The sequence below is a fragment of the Dryobates pubescens genome, chromosome Z (genome assembly GCF_014839835.1).
Source record: "Dryobates pubescens isolate bDryPub1 chromosome Z, bDryPub1.pri, whole genome shotgun sequence".
In the NCBI taxonomy this organism is placed as follows: domain Eukaryota; kingdom Metazoa; phylum Chordata; class Aves; order Piciformes; family Picidae; genus Dryobates; species Dryobates pubescens.
In genome coordinates this window covers 32607574-32629746 of record NC_071657.1, presented here as the reverse complement: position 1 = coordinate 32629746, position 22173 = coordinate 32607574, and the positions used below count along the sequence as shown (strand labels likewise).

The 22173-nt window shown below is 40.5% G+C and overlaps 1 protein-coding gene across 1 annotated transcript; it reads right to left on the bottom strand.

The window, feature by feature from the left end:
• Positions 1-6762: 6762 nt before the first annotated feature.
• On the bottom strand, positions 6763-14831 carry NXNL2 (nucleoredoxin like 2). Its single transcript, XM_009908029.2, has 2 exons — positions 14450-14831; positions 6763-6999 (listed from the first exon to the last, which is right to left on the bottom strand). Exons 1-2 carry the CDS (start codon positions 14749-14751, stop codon positions 6831-6833), a joined length of 471 nt encoding a protein of 156 aa, XP_009906331.1. The 5' UTR covers positions 14752-14831; the 3' UTR covers positions 6763-6830.
• Between the last annotated feature and the right edge of the window lie 7342 nt (positions 14832-22173).

Sequence of the window (22173 nt, the reverse complement as noted above, 5' to 3'; positions counted from 1 at the left end):
CAGTAGGCTTTGTACATATTTCCAGTAGATATAAACTTCTCTGCAAAAGGGCCTGAAGTGGCAGGGTTGCATTTGTACAGAAGGGAACTGTCTTCCAGCAGATATACCCATTTCTTCCTCATAACTCAAACTGCAGCCTTCACATACCTCTGTGTCCAGTGCCTCCATCTCTCACTTGTGATGCTGCTGTGTCCTCTACCCAGTTTTAAGCATGGTAGGGCCTGCTGCCACATACCTGCCAGAAAGTTGCTTGGTTTGGGACTTCTGGTAGAAGATTTAAAAAAAGCTTGTGCTTACTCCCACAACATGAACAGAAAGCCAAAGGTTTGAAGCTTTCTACTTTACCACCATGAAATTTAAAGGCTTGTGGAACTTCTTGACAACCTGATTAATTTTCAGTGAAAGTCCCACTGTCCTGAATGTATGAAAACTCAGATAAATGTGGTAGTATTTTATTGTGACAGCCCCACAAGTGCTTCAGCTCAGAGTCCCCATAACTTTCTCTGTTAGTGTCTTTCACAGCACTTACAGCTATTTCTTCACCAAGTAGTTCAGTTCTGTCTGTCTTTGCGTATAGGATACTTCTGCCTTGGTCTCTGCACATTGATCTCTCTCTCTGTACCACAGAGTAAAATCCTCCATATACTCATACCCTTGAGTGACTTTAAATATGCAGTTGTTTACATTTCAAAACAGAAACCATTTAGAGAGGACCCATCTATTCTCATGGAGGAGACAATATGTCAACTTCAAATCTAAATTGAGATACTCTTAATATGAATACCATGCTGATGATAAGTGCTTATTAAGGGTAATAATAAAACGAATACTCTTCTCAACCACAGCACTGAATATGGAACAGAGAAACTGCATTACAGTGTTGATAAGCAAGTGAGGAAAGGGACACTTGGACACAATCAAGATCTCCACTCAATCTCAATGCCTGTCCTTCAGCCTTTGCTCTCTTTATCACATAGGACTACATGTGATACTCAATTTAGAAAGTTGTGGAAAGAATATACCTAGACTTAGCTGATGGAATTTCATGTTGGTGATGACAGCAAGATACATCTGCCTGCAGTGTTTATAGATGGGTTCAAAACATGCATACGCATTAGCATCGCATGAGTTTTCCTGGACCTACAGAGCACCCTCAAACATCTCAATCTTCAGAGATGGCATTAATATTCTTACTATTTGTTGTACTGAGAGAAACTAGGAGCAGAGCAACTGAGTGACTTGCACAATGAAACAGTGACTAGGTGCCCAAGGTACCAATTGAGACTCAGAATATTCTTTTAAATCTCAGAGTAAAAGATAAACATAACCAGTAGAGAGCTGCATTTAAAAATACATTGTTTGGACGACACCTCTTTAAGGGATGTGAGGATTAACTGTGTGAGACAGCTTTATACAAGCTGAAAGAGGACAAAACTTTCTGCTGGCTTTGATTTTTGCACTGCCAGTGTGTTCTTGAGTCTTACTGAACTATGCAGAACATGTATGTAACTTAAGCTGTTCTATGATGTTTAATCAATATTGTGTTACTGTGCTCAGTAGTCAGGGCAGTCACAATTTAGGTTCTACACAAGCTGTAAATTGGGAAAATCACACTGCCTTAAGCATCCCATGTATCAGACATGACATATGACAAAGACCTTGACTTTTGATTCCAAAACCTAGATCTAGGGGGATGAGAAAATGTGTCAGAGGTATGCAGCATTTCAGAAGTCATTTGCATGGAAAAGTGACTGACAACCACAGGAATTCCCTCTGTTAGGCACATGTTTAAGTTCCAGTAGCCATGGCAGGGAGATGGAGTGGGTGCAGAGGAGGCCCACAAAAATGATCAGGGGGCTGGAACACCTCTGCTATGAGGACAGGTTGAAGGACCTGATGTTGCTGAGCCTAGAAAAGAGAAGGTTCTGGGGAGACCTAGCAGTAGTCTTTCAGCACCTGCAGAAGGCTACAAGATGACTGCAGACAGTTTCAAAGGCCTGCAGTGATGAGGGCAAATAGTTCAAAGTTAGCGAAGAGCAGATTTGGATTGGATGTTAGGATCAAGTTCTGTACCATGAGGGTGGCGAAACACTACAACAGGTTGCCCAGGGAGGTAGTTGATGTCCAAACCCCGGAGATATTCAAAGTGAGACTGGACAGGGCTCTGAGCAACCTGATCTAGTGGAGGATGTCCCTGCTCACTGCAGAGGGTTTGCACTAGATGACCTTGGGGGGGTCCCTTCCAGCCCAAACCATTCTGAGTCTATGAGATGAAAACAAATTTAAGTTGGCCAAATACCCCTTCACTTTGTCTATTTTGAGGATCTTTATAACTGCTTAGGCAACTGTCCACAGGAAACATAGTTTTGTGTTGTGTGTTGATTTTGATGTTTTAACCAACATGATTTACAATAATGACACTGTAAAAGAAAAATAAGACAGAAATATTATTTTGGTACAGCACAAATGAATTTGCTAATTATAAGACACATATACATTAATTATACCTCAGAGAAAGCCAAGAATTGGATATCTGCAACAGAAAAATATTCTTGCAAGTAAAGATCATTCAGTAGGGAGATAGCCTTGGTGATTACGGCTGAAAGATTGGTGATCCTAACTTAGAAAGAATCAAAAATGCAGAAGAACTGAAGTGAAACCATGTCTGTAATACCAAGAAAATGAAGGCTAAGAGACTAACAAAGACAAAGATTGGTTGCATTTGTCACCACAATGTTTATTTCAAGTCTGAATCTGCTATCATGCTTTGTTTTTTTCCCAACTGATATGCTCAGTGATGTCATCCTGAATGCCTGCAGCATTCATGTGCCACTAGTAACTTCCTCAAAAGTCAATTCAGAGTATCAACCTGTAATCCCTGCCATTTTTCCTAGTAAAATGGTTCTCCATAAAAAATTTACTAATAGCAGGCAACATCTGGTTCAATGGAATAAGGAAACACACTCCTCTTAACCTTGGTTGGTTTTTAGTTGATTCCTTATGAGTGTGCTGCATCAATATCACTATGATACTGCCAACTGCTGTACTATAAAAAGCACATTTTTCTTTCTCATTCAGACAAAGTATTAATATTGAAGGCAACTGTGACTAAAGATGGAAGGTAGAAAGTTACTACTGGATTGAAGATACTTAAAGGGACAAGTCTAACAGTTCAGTTACTAGCATGTTGGTTTTACTCCCAATGGACACATGCTCAAAGTAATAGCAAGCCTTACTGTTGACTCAGAGATAGCTTCCTCTGATTTCATGAGGTGATGCTAGTAAGCAACTATTTTCCCCTACCCTGTACTTCATCTCAAGGAAAACAAGTTTTCTGAGCTTTTAAACAATGAAGTGCAAAAAACCAGCAGCCCTTAAGTGAAGGGATTTTGTATAGTATGTGTTTGCTTCATCATTATAAATTTCCTAGCTGAGGTTTTATTTGAATCTGTGCTACTGAACCAGTGTGTCAGTTATTCAAAGGACCCAACTCCAACTCATTCCTAAAATACTCAGTTCTTCCATATACATACCAATCTATCTTGCCTCCCCCCCTGCTTAGCTGGTAATTGGTCACAGTGGATGCTTTTGCTTTATCATTTCTTTCACATACAGGTAATGTTATTTGCAAAAATCTTCGGAAGGACTTCTTCTTTTCTCATCTTATGTTTGAAATACATTTCCTGCTAGCTGGTGCCAGAACAGCGAGCAGTCCCTACACATTACTTGCACAGAAAATTCAATCGAGAGCTTCATGTTTATGAGAAAAGAACCTGAGCATTATTTATATGGTTAGATGGCAAAACCTAGAAATAGTCTGTAGTACACTCAGATGTTATTTCAAGAACAACTATAAGATACTCTCAAAAGTCTCCTGCATACTTCCTAGATTTAATACTTTTCCTTTGAAATTCAGGTTTTCTGGGGCACTTGCTTTTTGATGTATTGTGAGGAGTACACCACTTTTTTAACATATATTCCCTGTACAAATACCACCCTCTTGCAACAATTAGCAGGCAGACAAATACAAGTGCTCCTGACAAGTAGCACATACTGTAAAATCAGCCTTCTAGTATCTACAACCCCTGAAACCAGAGGGAAAGTCTGGAGCTAGGAAGACTTACACTCAGAAGACCACCACTGGAGTAGGAAATAGTTAACCAACTTGGACGCACCTAAGTTCATGGGTTGCATCAAAATCATTGTCAGATCATGTCTATTCTAAGAGGTTCCCAAGGCTTGAAGAGAGTGAATGCCATTCCTATCTGGCTGAACAGCCAGGCCCAGAGGGTTGTGATTAGCAGTACACAGTCCAGCTGGAGGTAAATCATCATCTTCAGGAAAACACCATTAATGTTAGACCCAAGAGGAACAAAGTGTGAACATGGTGGGGAGGCAGCGGGGGAAGTTCATGTGTATCAGTTTTAAATGTATCTTAATTGGGAATAACTTGTCACAGCTGACAAACCTGGACTTGAAGTGTTAGTAAAATAAGTACTAGTAAGAGGCATAATATTAATACTATTATTAATAATTCTGCTAAACTCTCAAATCAACAAACTCTTGGCTTGCATAGGAAGTGTTTCTTTAGCTTACCAACTGCACCCAGGTGTAACCTGGGATTCACTCAAGACGACTCACTCTCAAATCTGGAAGTAACAACTGGTGAAGAATACAGGCAAACCAGGCTGTACTTTCAATGTCACACTCCTCACAGAGAGCTGGTATTACTTTCTGATGTTTGCTTCTACACTCTTCAGCAAAAAGAGGAGACAGAAAATGCTTTTTCTTAGACGTGACCTGGTGTAACTTAGGATACAACAACTTAGCTTATAGCACCAAGTTTACAAATCTGGGGGTAAGTAAAACTCAGCAGAACATAAAACTAATCCCACACAAACACAAGAAAAATATTTCTTCTGTACTGACAAACACATCCAATATAAAAATCACATTTTCCAGTAACACAGAAGCACACAGAATCATAGAATTAACCAGGTTGAAAAAGATATTCCAGATCATCAAGTCCAACCTATCACCCAACACCATCAAGTCAACTAAACCATGGCAATTAAGTGCCTCATCCAGTCTCTTCTTAAACACTTCTGGTGATGGTAACTCCACCACCTCCCTGGGCAGCCCATTCCAATGGGCAATCACTCTCTCCGTGAAGAACTTCTTCCTAACATCCAGCCTAAACCTCCCCTGGTGCACCTTAAGACTGCGTCCTCTTATTCTGTCACTGGTTGCCTGGGAGAAGAGACCAACCCCCACCTGGATACAACCTCCCTTCAGGTAGTTGTAGACAGCAATAAGGTCACCCCTGAGCCTCCTTTCCTCCAGGCTAAGCAACCCCAGCTCCCTCAGCCTCTCCTCACAGGGCTTGTACTCCAAACCCCTCACCAGCTTGGCTGCCCTTCTCTGGACACGTTTCAGCAACTCAGTATCTTTCCTAAACTTAGGGGCCCAGAACTACTCAAGGTGTGGCCTAACCAGTGCTGAATACAGGGGTAGAATGATTTCCCTGCTCCTGCTGGCCACACTGTTCCTGATCCAGGCCAGGATGCCATTGGCCCTCTTGGCCACCTGGGCACACTGATGGCTCACATTGATCCTACTATCAACCAGTACCTGTAGGTTTCTTTCCACCTGTCTGCTCTGTAGCCACTCTGACCCCAGCCTGTAGCACTGCATTGGGTTGTTGTGGCCAATGTGTAGAACCCGGCACTCAGATGTGTTAAATCTCATACCCTTGGACTCTGCCCATCTGTCCAGGGTGTCAAGGTCCCTCTGCAGAACCCTCCTACGCTCTAACAGATCAACACCTGCCCCCAGCTTGGAGTCTTTTGCAAACTTACTGATGATGGACTCAACACCCTCATCCAGATCATCAATAAAGACATTGAACAGGATGGGGCCCAGCACTGATCCCTGGGGCACACCACTAGTGACTGGCTGCCAGCTGGATGTGCCACCATTCACCACCACTCTCTGGGCTCAGCCCTCTAGCCAGTTCCTAATCCAGCACAGAGTGCTGCAATTCAAGCCACAGGCTGACAGCTTGGCCAGGAGTTTGCTGGTGGGGACAGTGTCAAAGGCCTTGCTGAAGTCAGGTAGTCTACATCCACAGCCTTCCCCACATCCACCAGGCGGGTCACCTGTCATAAAAGGAGATCAGGTTGGTTAAGCAGGACTTGCCCCCATAATCCCATGGCTGGGACTGATCCCTTGGCCATCCTGTAGGTGCTCTTGTGAGTGTCCTGAAGATCTGTTCCATAACCATGCCTGGCACTGAGGTCAGGTTGACAGGCCTGTAACATCTCAGTTCCTCCTTCTGGCCCTTCTTGTGGATGGGCATCAGCTTGTTATGATGGATAAGCAAAACACATTAGGCACATATAATTTATAAACAGGTATTTATTAAAGCAAACAGTTGGTTTTTTTTAATGTGTCAATCACCAGAAAAAAGCTGTCCTCAAGAAAAACAGGTTTGTGCATGTATATAATTCTTACCATACAGATTTTGCAAAGTACATGTTTGCATAGATTTCACAGTGCTCCATTATCACTGTCTAAAACAGCCTATTTTCCTGAAGCTTTTTGGTACTATGAAGAATGCTTTGGTTCATACTGAATAAAGTATATAGAACAATACAAATAAAACAATAATTGCATTATAACTTACTGGAGTAACTACTCTTCACATCAAAACCCAAACCTTTTTAGAAGAAAAGATAAATAAGGTTTACCCATCTTGTTCCGAACAACATCTTTCAAAGCTCACCAGAGTTTTCCATGATGCCTTGTCTTGCTTTCACCTGCCAAAGTTTTTAGCTAGAAAAATTCTGAAATATATCTGCACCCTCAAGCCAGTTCCGGAAACAGGATAGCCCTTTGTCTCTGATCTGTTTCCTTCCCTTGTCAGTAATGACTTCTCCAGTTTGTTTCACAATCACCAGTTTAGGAATTGCTGTTATGTTGTATTTCTTCTTCAGATCACTGAGGGGAAAAAAATTAAAAATAAACACACCATTAGGGAGCATTGAAAGAAAAAGGTAGTCTCTCACGAAGGGTACTGTGATTAGGTTGCATGAGAGAGCAGAAGAGACGATTGCCTGGGCTTCCTCAGAGCTTGAGGTAGAACACTGGGTAGTATAGGGAGATAATGAGGCTGCAGCTGGGAGTTTACATGGTGAAACTTAGGCTGGGGAGTTCTAAGAGTTGCAGAACCTTTCCTGCAACTGCTCTTCACTCCCACCTGGAGTGTCCACCAGAGCAGTCTGGCTGACTCCCACAAAGAGGTTCACGGAAGCAAAGTGTGACACACCTTCCCACCTTGCTTTTACTAATCAGAAGTAGATGACTTTTGGTCCTGTTTTACTGGACAAGAGGATGATCTCACTTAAATCGGCATCAGACATTTAGTTCTGTATAAAGATGTTCAAGTGTGCTAATTCCACAGAGCTACTTTCTACAATCTCCAGTAAAGCGGAGTAAAAGATGCCTTAAACTCCCTCAGTGAAACAGACCCACAAACAAAATTATAAGTAATTGAAAGATTTGGAACAAGGGCCATCCATCTAACTTGTTGAAGAACAGAATTTCCACTCCTCCTCTGTCCATCATACAGACAACAGTGGCCATTTCTCTATCTTAGGAGATGAAAAAATCCAGACAGATTTCAAATAACTTGGTCATAAATTAGTGTTTTATAATGAAACAGACTTACAATAGAGTTAAAAAGAAAAAAAAAAGTCATAGAGTGATGTTCCATGAACAGAATCAGCATCTATTGAAACAAATGATCAGCAGGCAGTCCAAGAAATATTAGTAAGAAGGTAACTTCTAAAGAATGGAAATTTAACAGATAAAAATTAAGATAGATGAAAAATTTATAATGAAAATTAAAAATAGTATTCCAGAGGGAAAACCTAAAGGACAGGAAACAAAGAGAAACATAAGTACTTGCTGACACTGGCACATGACATAAGACATGAGGATTAACTACACAACAAAGAGATGACAAGACACAAATAGCAGGCTATTATCCATATGATGTAGTAAAACTGAATTCACTGTTTATATAGATGAGTTGAGACAGACAATTAAGATGCAAACAAAAGGAATATGCAAAAACAAGAGACAGAGTCAAACGGTGCATAGTAAGCCACTTCAGTTAACAGGCAACAGAAATGGCAAGATGAAAAACAATCTCCAAGGAAAACAGTTTAACAGCTGTAACTCAGTTTCCTACAAGATAAGATAAAAAATAGGAAAAGAAGGCGGCACACTGCTGTGTCTTTATAACACAATGTCTTCTGTACAAAAAATCCACCTCACAAGAAAGGATGATGTTTCAGTGCAAATGTGAAGTAAAATTGTGACACGAGCCAGAAAAAAGCAAATTTTGAGACTAAGATTTAATCACTAGTTTGACAATATTTGGATATTATTAATCCATGGCAAAGGCAATTAAAAGAGTTAATGAGCTCCGAGCTTATTAAACATCTCAATGGACATCAGATAAAATGAGAGGTAACTGTTGAGAATGCTGCTCAAAAGGAGCAGCCCAAGTGTTTCCAGAAACTCCAGAATTCACTGCCCCAGCTGCAACTCGGAAAGAAAAGCAAAGAATGCCTGAAGTTTGCTGCTGTGTCAGGACAAAAGAAAATCAAATTCTTTCCAAGTACATCATTAGCACGAAAAGTTCAAAGAAAGGAAACTACTTATTAAATACAAATAAGCAGGCAGAGAAATTATTTCAGACTGATGCTCATGAAGTCAGAAGCATGTCAGACAGTTCCCCACCCTTTTCAAACTAAGCTAAAAAGTAGGGAAATCATTACTTACCTCCTACCATTTTACACTATTCATAAATCATCATCAAGAGATCTGTTCATTGCACTAATGTTCACATTAAAGAGTCAAGAATGAAACTAGAGATACTAATGAATTTGTAATGTCCATTTTTGAAGGCAGAAATTAAAGTATCTTCTAGCTCATCATCCTCACAAGTGGTACTTGACAATTTTAGCAAAAGGAATGCAAGCCATGGTGACAGACATGGTGGCATCTACCAGGAAAGTGAGGAACATAAGTCCGACATTGAAGATCACTTGCAAAACAACACTTAAAACACTAAATAGGAATGTCATCCTGAGCATCATCACTACAAGCAAAACTGTTGGCCCTGTAAGGTTCAACTGACAAAGAATTTTGACTGAGTGGGAGAAAAAAAAATTTGACACTGCTAAAAACCTAAGACATTAACATACAGACATTGTCTATGATTTCCTGGAAAGACTCTTAAAAACACAGAAAATAAGACTTAGGTGAAATACTGGCCCATACAAAACATTTCTGAAACATTTATTTCCTTCTCAATGTCTCCTTAGGGAAAAAAAAAATCAACAGGTGAAGAATGCTGCTCTGCCATTATGTAGGCTAAGCAGTAGTACAGGAAATAGAAGCAGCAGCAATATAGTCCAACAATAGATTTGCCTTCTCAGTGAATTCTGAAATAAAAGCATGCAACCAAGAATCCTCGTTGACCTTTCTGACATTTGACAAAATGTGAGAATAAACATTTCAAAGCAAGTTCATATAAGAACCACATAAAAGACTATCACCTCATATCACTTGTAAGACGAACAAGATGGGTGGAAGATGCACTTCACTGGTTCGGTGGACATAAAATAGTTTGAGATGCCTAACCAAATGCAGAAATCAGAGACAGAACAGTAGGGAACTGAAAGCAGTTTGCTATGGAGACTGAACACCAACACTTAACTTTCCTAAGCGAATACATATACTATGGCTTATCCATGCAGACAAGTCATCTTTTTTAGGCATTTCTGGGGTGAAAGCTGCTTGCATCTAAGCAAACTGAAGCATGTAGAGATTACGCTTACATCTGCATGGAACTTGCAATATGACAAGCGATGAACAGTTCTGTTACAGACAGTGTTTCTTAATCACTGTGTACCCATACAGAGGTGCTTATGAAAATTATTTAAAAACCTGTTAAAGATTATCCTCTCCTGTAGGGATTTCAAATCCTGTGACTCACTTGCAAAAGCTACAGATGTGTCATGGGATTAACTCCAATGACAATATATGAAACCATTAACCATAAACAGAAACATCATGTGCCACGAAAGCAAACTTAATTCTCTTACAGTAAAATACAGTAACTAATGACATTACTAAGAATCTGTTGCCTAGCTATTTCCAGGCAAGCATAAGTGTAACACAACATGTCTTACTGACTAGGATAGTCTAAGACCTAAGCAAAGCAGTAGAGGAAACCATAGTAAAAGATTGCTGCAGAAGACTCTTAGATTGTAGCCTCTGTACAGACACAGGGAATCTTTTAGCCAAATCATTTGAGCTATCAGACCTTGACCATGCAGGTTAGAACATGAAAGGACAACCTTAATTTGCATACAAAATACCAAAAAGATTAAGATTGACACAAACTGGAAGTCAGTGCAACTGTCAGGTCTTTTGATTATTATGAGACATCTGGATGAAAGGTTCTGAGAGCATAAATTTTATATTTCTAGGCAGTAGTGGTACTGCCTGCAATGAAGTTATTGTTGAACTGTGCTTACACAGCACAGGGCCCTTTCTGCTCCTGGAGTAGGCTGAGTGTGCACAAAATATTGGGAGGAAATACAGCCAGGACAACTGACACCAGCTCACCAAAGGGTTATCTCATACCATATGATGTCATGCTCAGCAATAAAAGCTGAAGAAAGGAAGACGGAGTGACTGACATTAGAACTTCAGGCATTGTCTTCCCAGTCCCTGTTATATATGATGAAGTACCTGCTATGCTCAATATTGCTACCACCTGTCTGCCAGTAGGAAGCAGCGTGTTCCTTACCTAGCTTTGCTTGTGTGTTCACCTCTGCTTTGCCTATTACATGGCCTATCTCAACCTACAAGCCCACTTTCACCCTTCAGATTCTCTCCCCCATCTCAATGAAGCACAGTGATCCAGCATCTGGGTTGGACTACCAGGGCTAACTCACAATACAGGTGAGTGTTCTTGCCTAAGGGTTTAAGATCTACACACAAGAGGTGTTTTAAGACGTAGACAACATGTGAGAAAGTTAGTATCATTATCAGAAATATAAATGGTGTATTTTATACACTTGTGTAATGTGATATCTGACAATATTTTAGAAGCTTTCACTTGAAAGTGACCGACAGCTTGCTAATCTGCTTCTAGCGGTACACCCTGTAAAACAGAGCTGTGTATCTATTTAAGCTGTGAACTTTCTGTGTTGTTAAGCATATTGTATGGATGAGATTCAATTTTGAAGTGTTGAGATTTTGGGACAGCAGGCTGAAAAAGAGTTAAGAATAAGCAATAGCTCTTAACTGCTCAGATACTGTCACTCTTCTGCCTTCCTTTTTTACCACCCATCACATATATTCTTGTAGCTGCCAACCCACACTTATAACTAAAGCTTCCCAGTATAAAATGTAAGCATGCCCTTTTAATTTTCCTTTTTCAGGAATTCTTTGGGATTCTTATTTTCACTGAGATGTACAGAACATGGAGTCAGTAAATACCTCTCCAGGGGGCAGCCTGCAAGAACTATTAGCACACACTGGGCACCTACAGAGACTGATACTTATTACAAAGGTTAGTATAAACACAACAGTATGTCTTTGTGCATCATAATTAAAACTTGAGTCCCCATTTACTAATATTTGTTATTGACATTTTCTGTACTGTTCCTGCCCATCTTCCCTACTATTCCCTTTCTAACGCTCACTTCCTACTGGACTAGCTTCACATACCCCTGCAAGGATCACAAGCCTGTGCCTCAGGCACCAAAAATCAACATAAAAACTGCAAGAGGTGTCCAACACAGTATTTCCATTAGTCATGCTACAGACAACATGGCTGTAAAGCTGCAGTTCCAGCTCAGGGAAAAGGAGTGACAGCACAGAAAGAAGAGTCTTGAGATCCTCCTCTGAATTCAGTATTTTGCTTCTTTGCAGGTATGTGCAAAGCATTACACTTCATGTGCTTTAACTATGAATGCATGCTATTTCTTAGAAAGACAGAACTCACCCCAAGTAAACTCCATGCTTCTGGTTGTGAAAGGTAATTTAGATAGGAAATTTAAAACTGACTCTTTTGTGCCTAGATGCGACTTCAGTCTGCTGCAATGATGTCTCTTAAACACTCAAGACTTCAGACAGAATATTTTAACCTCACTATTAAAATGCCTTCTTTACATAGTCCACAAATTATAAACCAATTTGAATAATTTACAATGGAACAAAAAAAAATTAACAATGTTAATATGTCAATGTAAGTAACTATTAATAATTATGTATATTATTTTAAAATTATATTCTTACTTGTAACCATTATCTAGCCAGAATTATAGTTTGATTTAGTAAACACATCCATCTGCTCTAAGTCTGCAATGATTCACCAGTACCCCTAAAGCTAAACTACAATTTATTCAACCTCAGTGCGTGCCCCTTTATTGTTATATGCAAGAAACAACTTAAAAACCATTGCCTTTTCATATTCCTCTGCACTTTGTTCTTCAGTTAAGCCACTTCAAACATCACCATCTCTCAGCTATCTGTGACAGGAAAAGCCATGCTGCTCTACAGGACTCTGAAGGGACATTATGGACTGACATAGAAAAGCCAGTTAAACTGTCTCTATAACTCCATTCCACATGACCTGGGCAAGGGCAGTCAGAAATAAACCCCTAAGCCAGAGGCTGAACCAGTAAGCGCATTCCTGTCATCTATGCTGAACAGCTTACAAGATGAAGTAACTTCAAGTGCTATATTTATGTCAGGAAATCTGCATTCATTGTACTAGGATTAGTAGTTACCAAACACAACTACTGCCTGCAAAGCCTTTGAAGAACTATGGAAAACAGCATTGTTATTTCTAACTATTTTTAAGACAATGGAAAGTGCTGTTAAAAAGACTTAACACTATATGGCTGCCGACATACAAGAATAAGCCAAGTATGAAGTAGCTCCTGGCTCCAGGTTGTTTGCTCTTGAGGTTGGCAAAGTGCACTGACAGAACAAGATCAGCAAAACCTGCTGTTGAGTTGTGTGAGTAGCTAAGGTGTTACACAACTCTATCACTGGCAGCACACAGGGTTGGGAATAGCATTAAATGAATACGAGGAGTTACTAGACGCACTAGAATAGAGTTCTTTATTAGAAAAACAAATCTCATGAGCTTAATTACCCAATGTGTATTGAAAAGTCAAACCAGCTCCTTGACTTTGACGAACTCTGTAATCATATTGTCCACAATCTACTTACACATTATTGAAAAAGGGAAAAACGATCCTTTACCGGTACTTACACGTTTTAAATCTCCATTCACAGTCATTTCAGTGGCTTTCTACATTTAACCTATGCTTCCATAATCCCAACCCATACTTCCTGGTACGAGATACATCATATTTTTGGCAGTCATCCAAATTAGTTAGCACCCTTGATTTCGGTCATCCGAACAGTTCTTGGTATTGTACTTCACCCCGTTGCTTACACATGGTCACATCCTGTCTTTTCATTGTTCTGTTGAGCAAGCTGACTTTAGAAACCTACCAGCACAAAAGCTGTATATCTGTTACCATGTGCATTTGTCATAGCTAAACTCTTACTGTATTTCTTCTTCATCTAGTTTACCTGCGTCTGTCTGAAATTCTTTGGTTTGCTCTGCTCTCCTCTAAACTGTTAAGCTGCTTTACTGCTCCGTAATTTGCGTGTTTTCTCCAGAGCACCAACAAGCTAGGTAACCCAGAAAACCTTAGTAACAACTACTGCTGCGCTGAAAAGGGATTACTTAATCCTTGTTTGTCATTAATGTCTGACTCAGGAATAATGTCACCTTGTTAATAATCGAAGTATTTTTTAACCTTTCCTCAAAGATATTTTAAATCCTAAATTAAGTACGCAAAAATAGTTTTCATCATCGTGTTCTTTAAGGAGGTAGCAGACCTTCAAAAAGAGAAGTTACTTCTCTGAAGAGAATAGTAGCTTGTGGCACGTCTCCCCGGGAGAGCCCGCTGGCAGCAGCTGCTGCTCAGAGGACAGGACGACTGCGAGGACAATGGCCAGGCTGACAGGACGCCGAATCGCGCGCTTCACCTAACAGCAGGCGCCGCAGCCTGGGTTTGCGTTCACCGGGAAGGGAAAGAGCGGGTCGTGAGGCGGACAGGCGGAGGTCCCGGGGCGCTTTTGTATCGGAGGCTTCGCCGTTGCACACGGCTATTAAAGCATTTGCACCCCCTGCCCTCACTCGTACCTCGCGGGAGGGAGGCCACCAGAGAGGCTGGCGGCCGAGGGCTCGGAGCACCGCGGCCTGCCGGCGAGGCACAACCCCGGCGTCCCTGGCAGTAAGGCCTGGGCAGGGTTGGAGGTGGCCGCCGACGGTACTCACTGCTTGTAAGGGTCGTGAAAAGGCAGAGCGAGCCAGTTCCCGTGCATGGCGCGCATGTAGCCCGCCATCTCCTCGGCGCTGTGGTCGGAAGAAATGAAGACGACCTCGAAAGGGGCGGGGGGCTGGGTCTCCTCCAGGAGCTCCGTGTAGAAGTCGCAGAGTACCGGGGTGAAGTCGCGACACGGCGAGCACCAGCCAGCGGAGAAGTACAAACCCACGACCTTGTTCTGCAGAGCTTCCTCGGGGTCCACGCTGCGGCCGTCCTTGCTGACCAGAAGCCGCCCGCTGAATACATCCACCATGCTGACAGCGGCCGGCCCCCACGGGACAGGGCAGAGCCGAAGGTGGCACGGGGCACTGCGAGCCCAGACGGGCTGGGAACCCAGGCGCTCCCTCACGCTAGGACACTCCTCCAGCCTGCGCCGCGTCACTCAACCCACCCAGGGCACCGTTCTAACAGAACAGCTCCAAGCCCCGACCGCACGCTCCTACCAACCCTTCGTTATGCCGCCGCTTTTATAGTCGCCCGCGAGCACCCCTCTCCGTCCGCCCGCCGCTTTCCCCATTGGCCGCCAGGAGAACCCGCCCCGCCCCTGCCAGTGCACTCGGCGGCTGAAAGGGAGGGAGTCGGCCGCTCGTCCGCGCAGTTGCTCCAGTCTCGGCGCCGAGCTGTTCGTCTGTCTGGTGTACGGCACCGAGGGTTTTTCTAGCATGGACGAATCAGCCGAGTTCTGATTCTGAAAGGATTGTGAGGAGGAATTGCCATTTTATTCCATTGCATTTATCATGTATTTTCGTTAAAGAAGGGTGTGGGTATGTGGTGGTGGTTTTTTTGGGTTTGGTTTGGTTGGTTTTTTGCATGTGGTGGTGGTGATTTTGGGTGGGTTTTTTTGGTTGTTGCAGTTGGGTTTGCCTGTTTCTTTCGTTGTTTTTTCCTTCAGCTGATACTGAGTTATGAATTAATAGAAATAGCATTGTGTTACAAATGTACAATCTCTTTTCTGCAAAAAGGAAAGGAGAGATGATTTGGCTGTAGGCAATTTAATTAAAGGGTCATGATGGGGTGATAAGCATACCTGGCACCTTGTCTCTTTTTCATTAAATGCACAATACCCAAATAAATTCTCTTTTATCTTAAAACAAAGAAAGTCAATATCCCCACAGATAAATTCTTCTACCGAATACCTCCAAGTGTCTGACCATGGGAAACATTAGAATTGTGTGTCCAAATGCATTTTAGACTTTTACTGTTTGGCTGGTCCTCTTAAGCTGTGGCTGCTGAAAAAAAAATTACAATTTTACTTTCAGAAAAGGCAGACCTGACAATAATATATTATGATTCAAATACTGAACACTACAACGGAACAAATGTTAACTCCAACAAGTGCTTAGTTAGGCAAATTGCAACTAAGGTCATAGTGAAATTAAAGCAATTTTGTACATCTGACCATATAGCATGCGCTATGACATGCAAAGTAAAAAACACAAATGTAATTTTGTGTAGGAATAAATGGCACAGATTGCCTCCTGGACACATGTACCTTTCCTTTTGAGAACATGTATTTTTTTTTTATCTACTGCCACTTTGTGTCCTCAGTGAAAGAAACAAGATGTCATTTTGAAAATTTGACCACCTGAGAGATGTATTTTGCAGATATACTGCCAATTAAAGAATTTGCATCTTGTGCAAAAAGCTCACAGATATTTTTAAAAAGCGTAGAATTCAACCATTCTAAGAGACTTGTTTACCTGGAAAATAATCTTTACAAATAAGTTCTTTTTGTCTAGTATATCTAGTTTGTAATTACTATTCTGATATTTTACTAAGAAAAGAATTTGCTTACTTAGCTGTAAAGTGTTTTGGTTTTTTTTTTAGTCCTCTGATTTCATGTGCTGTTGAGCTGTGTTGTTTTCAAATCTAAGTATCTGCTTCTAGCACAGAAGTGACATTTAGAATAATGTAACCCTCCCATCTCTCCCCTCTACCATTGTTATAAATGACAAAGCCAATTAAAATTTGATTAAAAATAATTTTATTTTGAAAAGAGCAATTTAAGGCAATAAAAGGCAAGCAAACAGCACAGAGCGCATGGGGCATCTGTGCTCCACCAACATGCACACTAAGCACAATCCAGTTCCTCTTTAAATATTCTATTCCTAATATATATTCATACAAAAAGGTGTGTCTAATCAAATTAATGTCTAAAATAGGCATCTTGGTGGTTGTTGTAGCGATGTAATCCTTTAGTTGATCAACAGCACGTCTCACACTGGCTGGTTACATACAGGGTCCTTGGTGATTGTTACTATATTAGCTCTATTGTCGTAAGTGTTACTCCCAACTGCTTTTCCCACATTTCTTGCCAACCACTGACTCTCTCTGGAATCAACTCTTCCCCTTGCACATCCTTGAGCAACTTATTATTGTTACATAGGCTATTTTTCACACAAGCTGTTAGCTTCCCTAATATTTCACTCTACTACTCAGGCTTCTACATAAATGTAATAAAGCAAACAAACAATAATAGCAAAGGCAAATGATAGAATAAAGAACATTTTATAATAAAACATCTTACTCAAGTTACACAAGCATATACCACAATTTCCTGTGTCTGATTCTCTGTCTCACTTTTTAGTTCCATACTTCTGCTTTACAGTTTCTACTTCAGAGTTTATCATAATCAAAATCATCTGATTGACAGGAATTCTCCCTTCACTTATCACAATCTCTCATCTTTTGAATGCCATTAATTTGTGTCTTCCAGTTTGGCCAAAACCAACCGAATTTCAGTTGGTTCTGGCTTTGGTTTGTGTATCTTCAAAACTATAGGAGGTTGTTTATCTTCTCTACTAGTTTCTACCGCATTTCCTGAACTATAGTCCAAATAAGTCTCGTTAGACAAGGAATCATACAAGGAATTATCAATAATCCCCAAACCAGTTCCCCTACTACTATTCCCAGTCATCTCCACCATTCTCCTCCACCCTGTATTTCCACAACTAGAATATGAATCATCCTCTATGGCTTCACATGCCTCAAACTTAACCCATTGTGGATCAACAGAGGTTTTGTGAAAATCACGCTATTTCCTATCAGCCTTCCTTTCTGGCTATTTGTTCTCACCTCTTTCCAATACTGATAGGGCTTCTCCTTAGGATCGTAACAGGTTATCCTCCCACTTTCTTATACTGGGCATACTCTGTCAGATTCATATAACAAGGGCTTAATTTTACTCCCTTACACTCATAGGTGGCATGATACACCAAGGTTTGGCTAACCACCTTCCCCTGTTGGGTCGCAGTTATATAATCACTGCAATTTTGTGCATGTCCCAGGACTGACAAGGCTTCATATACCATCAAAAGTGGTCTGGTCAGGTCCATGGTACCTGGCAGTCTCAGTCCTAAGGGGTTGCAGCCCTCAGTAGACCTTTTTGAGCCACAGTACTGGTTCCTTCCTTGGCCTTCCCCTCTTCCACTTCTTCGGAGCTGGTCTGAATTGACTCTCTTTGCCCAGTTTTCTTTACCTCTTTATCCTACAAATTAGTGTATACTAACTCTAATACATTTTTCTACACTATAACACCCCCCCTACAATAATGGTATCTACACTTTACCCCTGCTAAATGATTTATTGTACAGAAACCACTAGTGCATGAGATTCCAACCTGCTACATCCTGGATTCTTTTAACCACAGGTATATTTCTTCTTCTTGCAGTTTCTCAGCCTTAAACAAACTACGCATTCACTTCAGGGACTTTCTAGATATTCTAAGGGACATGACAATGTATTCATTCACGGGTGAATAACAATATTTTCTCACCAATACACAGTAATACTTTTGAGGTCAATCTCTTGGCCCATCAAAGGGTCCACAAATCCATCACAGTTTCCCACAATTCCCCCTTTTTGTTTTTCTGCTACAAATGTTGCTTTGATATCTGCTGCAAGGCCCTTTGCAACAGACTAATCAGGCAAGGCACCATCAGTAACATTGCAATCGCAATTAGCAAGATTAATAACCCAGTTTTAACAACCAAAAGAAACCAATCAGAGAATGCCCATGCTTTAAACAATCCTTTAAACCAACCTTCATTATCAATCTGCAAATTGATAATGAGTATCAGTCTATTCCAGTTCTTGAATATGCTTAAGTATAGAGAGTGAATGATCTAACAGATTCATAAAGCACAATTCTTCAAACTCTTGACAACTATGATCTTGCTCTAACAATAAAATCTATAACAGTTCTGTTTTGCAAGGTAGCTTACACCGTGCCGTTGGCTCAACATTGGTGGGCCTCACAATAAAAGGTAAAACAATTATATAGAACAGAAACTCTTCTGCTAGTTGTGGCCTTGATTTCAACATGCGTCACAGCATCATGGCTGAACCATAGAGGGTTATAGCACGTGTGCAGGGTTGGAGTTGCGCATTCTCACACCTGAATCATAAGGTGTTGCTGCCACTCAAGCCGCAAGAGATGGCCACCACCAGAGAGGATAAGAACATCCTGGATCCATTTCCAGAGCTTTCTGAGACACCAGCAAGTCTACCAATGGTAATGTTTCTCTACAGTACCTTAGTGAAGATACAGGAAAAAAATTCCTAACTTGGCTATAACGCTGCAATGTTTTCTCACCATTAGGCTACTAGGCCACTGTCACACACCAGAGAGGAAAGACCTAGACGAGGAGTTGTTTGCCCTCTGCAACAACCAGAGAGGTTAGTTCTGTTAAGGCCCTGAAGTTTCTCTCACCCTATATGGTTGATTCAAAAGAAATCAAGGATATTCACTTTTCTGTTATTTCTTCCTTTCTCAGGAGGAGAGCCTGCACCACTCGTCACAACACGCTGCACCGAGATGCTGAGGTGGTTGACTGAAGGTGGCTTAGAATGTGAGTTTATTCACTGTTAGGTGTCTCAATTTGTGCTGTTATCCTTATTTTTGTTACTGCCATTCTTTGTTATCTTAATAATTGCTGTAAATAAGTTGTTTCCACAGTCCCTGTTAACTGTTAGATATTGTTAGTTGCTCACACATGTTATAATAAAGGTTATCTTTTGCTACAAAGTTTTGCTAACAACTCTATAGCAAACAGAAAACAGGAAAAAAAAAACAGCAGAACTGTATGATTCTAACCTAACTTTCTTTGCATGCATAAAAGCAAGCAGGGTAAAATTAACAATATAGCAAAAGCAATCAATAAAATCAACAATCCAATATTGATGAGAGATTGCATCCACCCTGGTAACAACATATCCCATCAAAGTCTTTACATCCTCCATCAATTTTGTTAAACCACACTTAAGACCACATATAACATGAAAATTTGAGAGCGTAACATGCTTTAACTATTCTTTCTTGTGTCAAAATACCTGAACTCCTTTCTTTTTTAAATAATCTAAAATGAACATGTCTTTTGTACTGTAATTCACTTTGACCTTCCTTTTAACTATTTAACATTATTACTTAACTATGACAGACTGTTAACATATAAATCCATGTGAACATATTCTCTAATCACACAACAATTAAGCAATTACGATATTCAGTCCTAAGTTAGATGTTTTCTGCAGGTCTGCTGATTGTCATCCTCAATGATGTTTGTGCTGTTTTGTGCTGAGATGATTGCAGCACTGAGTTGCAAAATGAATGTTTCCAGGTAGGGACGGCAAAAATCCCTAAAATAAACCTTAAAAAAAGGATGCTAAAATCAAGCTATCAAATTAATGCCTAAAAAGAACAAAAAAGAGATGCAATGGCACACAGAAAAAGAAAACAAAGAAAAAAAGGCAGGTATAAGCAAAAAAAACCAAAATTAAAATCTGAACTCATAGATTAACTTATTCTACTTAAACTTGCCCATCATCACTGATATGTTATTATTAATATCATGTCTATTATAAGCAAATACTAATCATAACAGTAAATGATAATTAATGTATGCTTATTGTATTTATTATTACTTATTACTTAATATACCTTATTATAATTACTACTTATCATGAGTACTATTCATTATGTGCACTGTTAAAACTCAACTACCAAAACCATCAAAACAACAAATCTTCAAGAAAAAAATGAGCACTGTGACTTTAAATCTTATATACAGCTTCTGCAAAGCTACAAAAAACTGCTAGCAAGAGAAAGATAACAGAAAGTGTGGGCTGGCAAGCTCAGCAAAAGTGCTGCAGCCACAAGGCAGGGGTGGGGGGGTAGGGGCAGGAAAGCTGCTTTCTGCTCTGAAGGTACTTTCTCACTAGTTTCTTGGCAATTAATATTATGGGAACTGTTGCTCGTTGCTGCTTGAACTACAGGAGGGGCCACTGGGCTGGCACCATCGCTGCCCAAAACACCAAAGGCTGAGAAAGAAGCTGCAAAAGCTTCCACTGCCGATCCAAACTCTGTCACCACAGATAGTTCGTTCTGGTTTGGAAACACAGCTCACAAAAGGTACAAGTTGAGCAATTCAAGTCTCTTTAGCAATTGTTACAGGTGGTATTACTGTGGATTTCACCTGGCCTCCTGATTTCAAGGCAACTGCAAGTGCAGTCATCTTAAAATCAGTAGTTCCGACTTTCAAACAAGACGCTACCATATCAGCTACAGATGGCTCACCAGGCATATAATCAGCAGCTGAAACATCAATGCTTCAATAATTTTTGTTTTTCCTGACACCCTATCTGGATGTAATTTCTTCTTTCCTTGGCTAAGCCAGTGCCCCAAGTATTTTACCTCTTTTTCCACAAATTGTAATTTAGATATTGACATTTTTAATCCTTTTTCCCCAAGAAAATTCAGTAATTCTATAGTGGTGGTTCTGATTTCATCCTCAGTCCTTCTTGCTATTAATTATCATCCACATATTGCAACAGCCTAGTTTCCCCTTTTGCCTCAAATGTCTGCAACACCTTTTGTAAAGTTTGTCCAAATAAGTTAGGGGATTCTGTAAATCCCTGGGGTAACACAGTCCATCTGAGCTGTTGTTTCCTCCCTGTTTCAGGGTCTTCCTACTTAAGGCAAAATAGTCTATAGAGATTTCCCATCTAGTGGACAAGCCCAAAATGCATCTTTTAAATCAATCACACTATACCATGTATGATGTGGTGTTAAAATGCCTCAGTAAAGTACAAGGATTAGCCACCACAGGAAACTTAGCTATGGTCCTGTGACAGTTTTAGGCTGTGCCTTTAAGAAAGATAGCTGCAGAGTTCTCTAGCTGAATGTTTTGGTGTAAAAAGGAAAAACAAAGGGAAGATAAATCTAAACAAATTTCATTGGTCAGATGCAAGACTACCATAGCAATATATCCCTCACATTCTTTTCTCCAGTGTCATTCTGTCTTTTCCTCTTCTTGGCCAGCGTGCATGCTGCTGAGCCTGGATTGGAAAAGATAAGAGGCTAACTTCTCTAACAACTGCTTTGAACTAATGAATTCCCTTAATGTCATTTTCTTTCTTTTCTCTTTTTTAATGTCTAATTAGCTTGGACAAGAAAAGGTGGGGGGGGAGGGAAGAGGGGTTTTAGGGGGAACCTGAGGTGAAACCCCCTCAGGAGGGTTTTTCTGTGTTACGTTGTTTCCTGTATGTTTTTGTATATACTGTATATATATATTTTGTATATATACATTGCATTTCATTCTGCTTGTAAAATACAGCTTTTTATTTGCTTCTCCAACTGAGTTAGCTGTGCTTTATGTGGTGGGAGGATTAAACCTTC

Coding starts and splice junctions, on each gene's coding strand:
- NXNL2 (XM_009908029.2), bottom strand. CDS start 14,751: ATGGTGGATGTATTCAGCGGGCGGCTTCTGGTCAGCAAGGACGGCCGC. Junction 7,000..14,449: donor TTTCACGACCCTTACAAGCA/GTGAGTACCGTC, acceptor TTTTCCCCTCAG/TGATCTGAAGAAGAAATACA.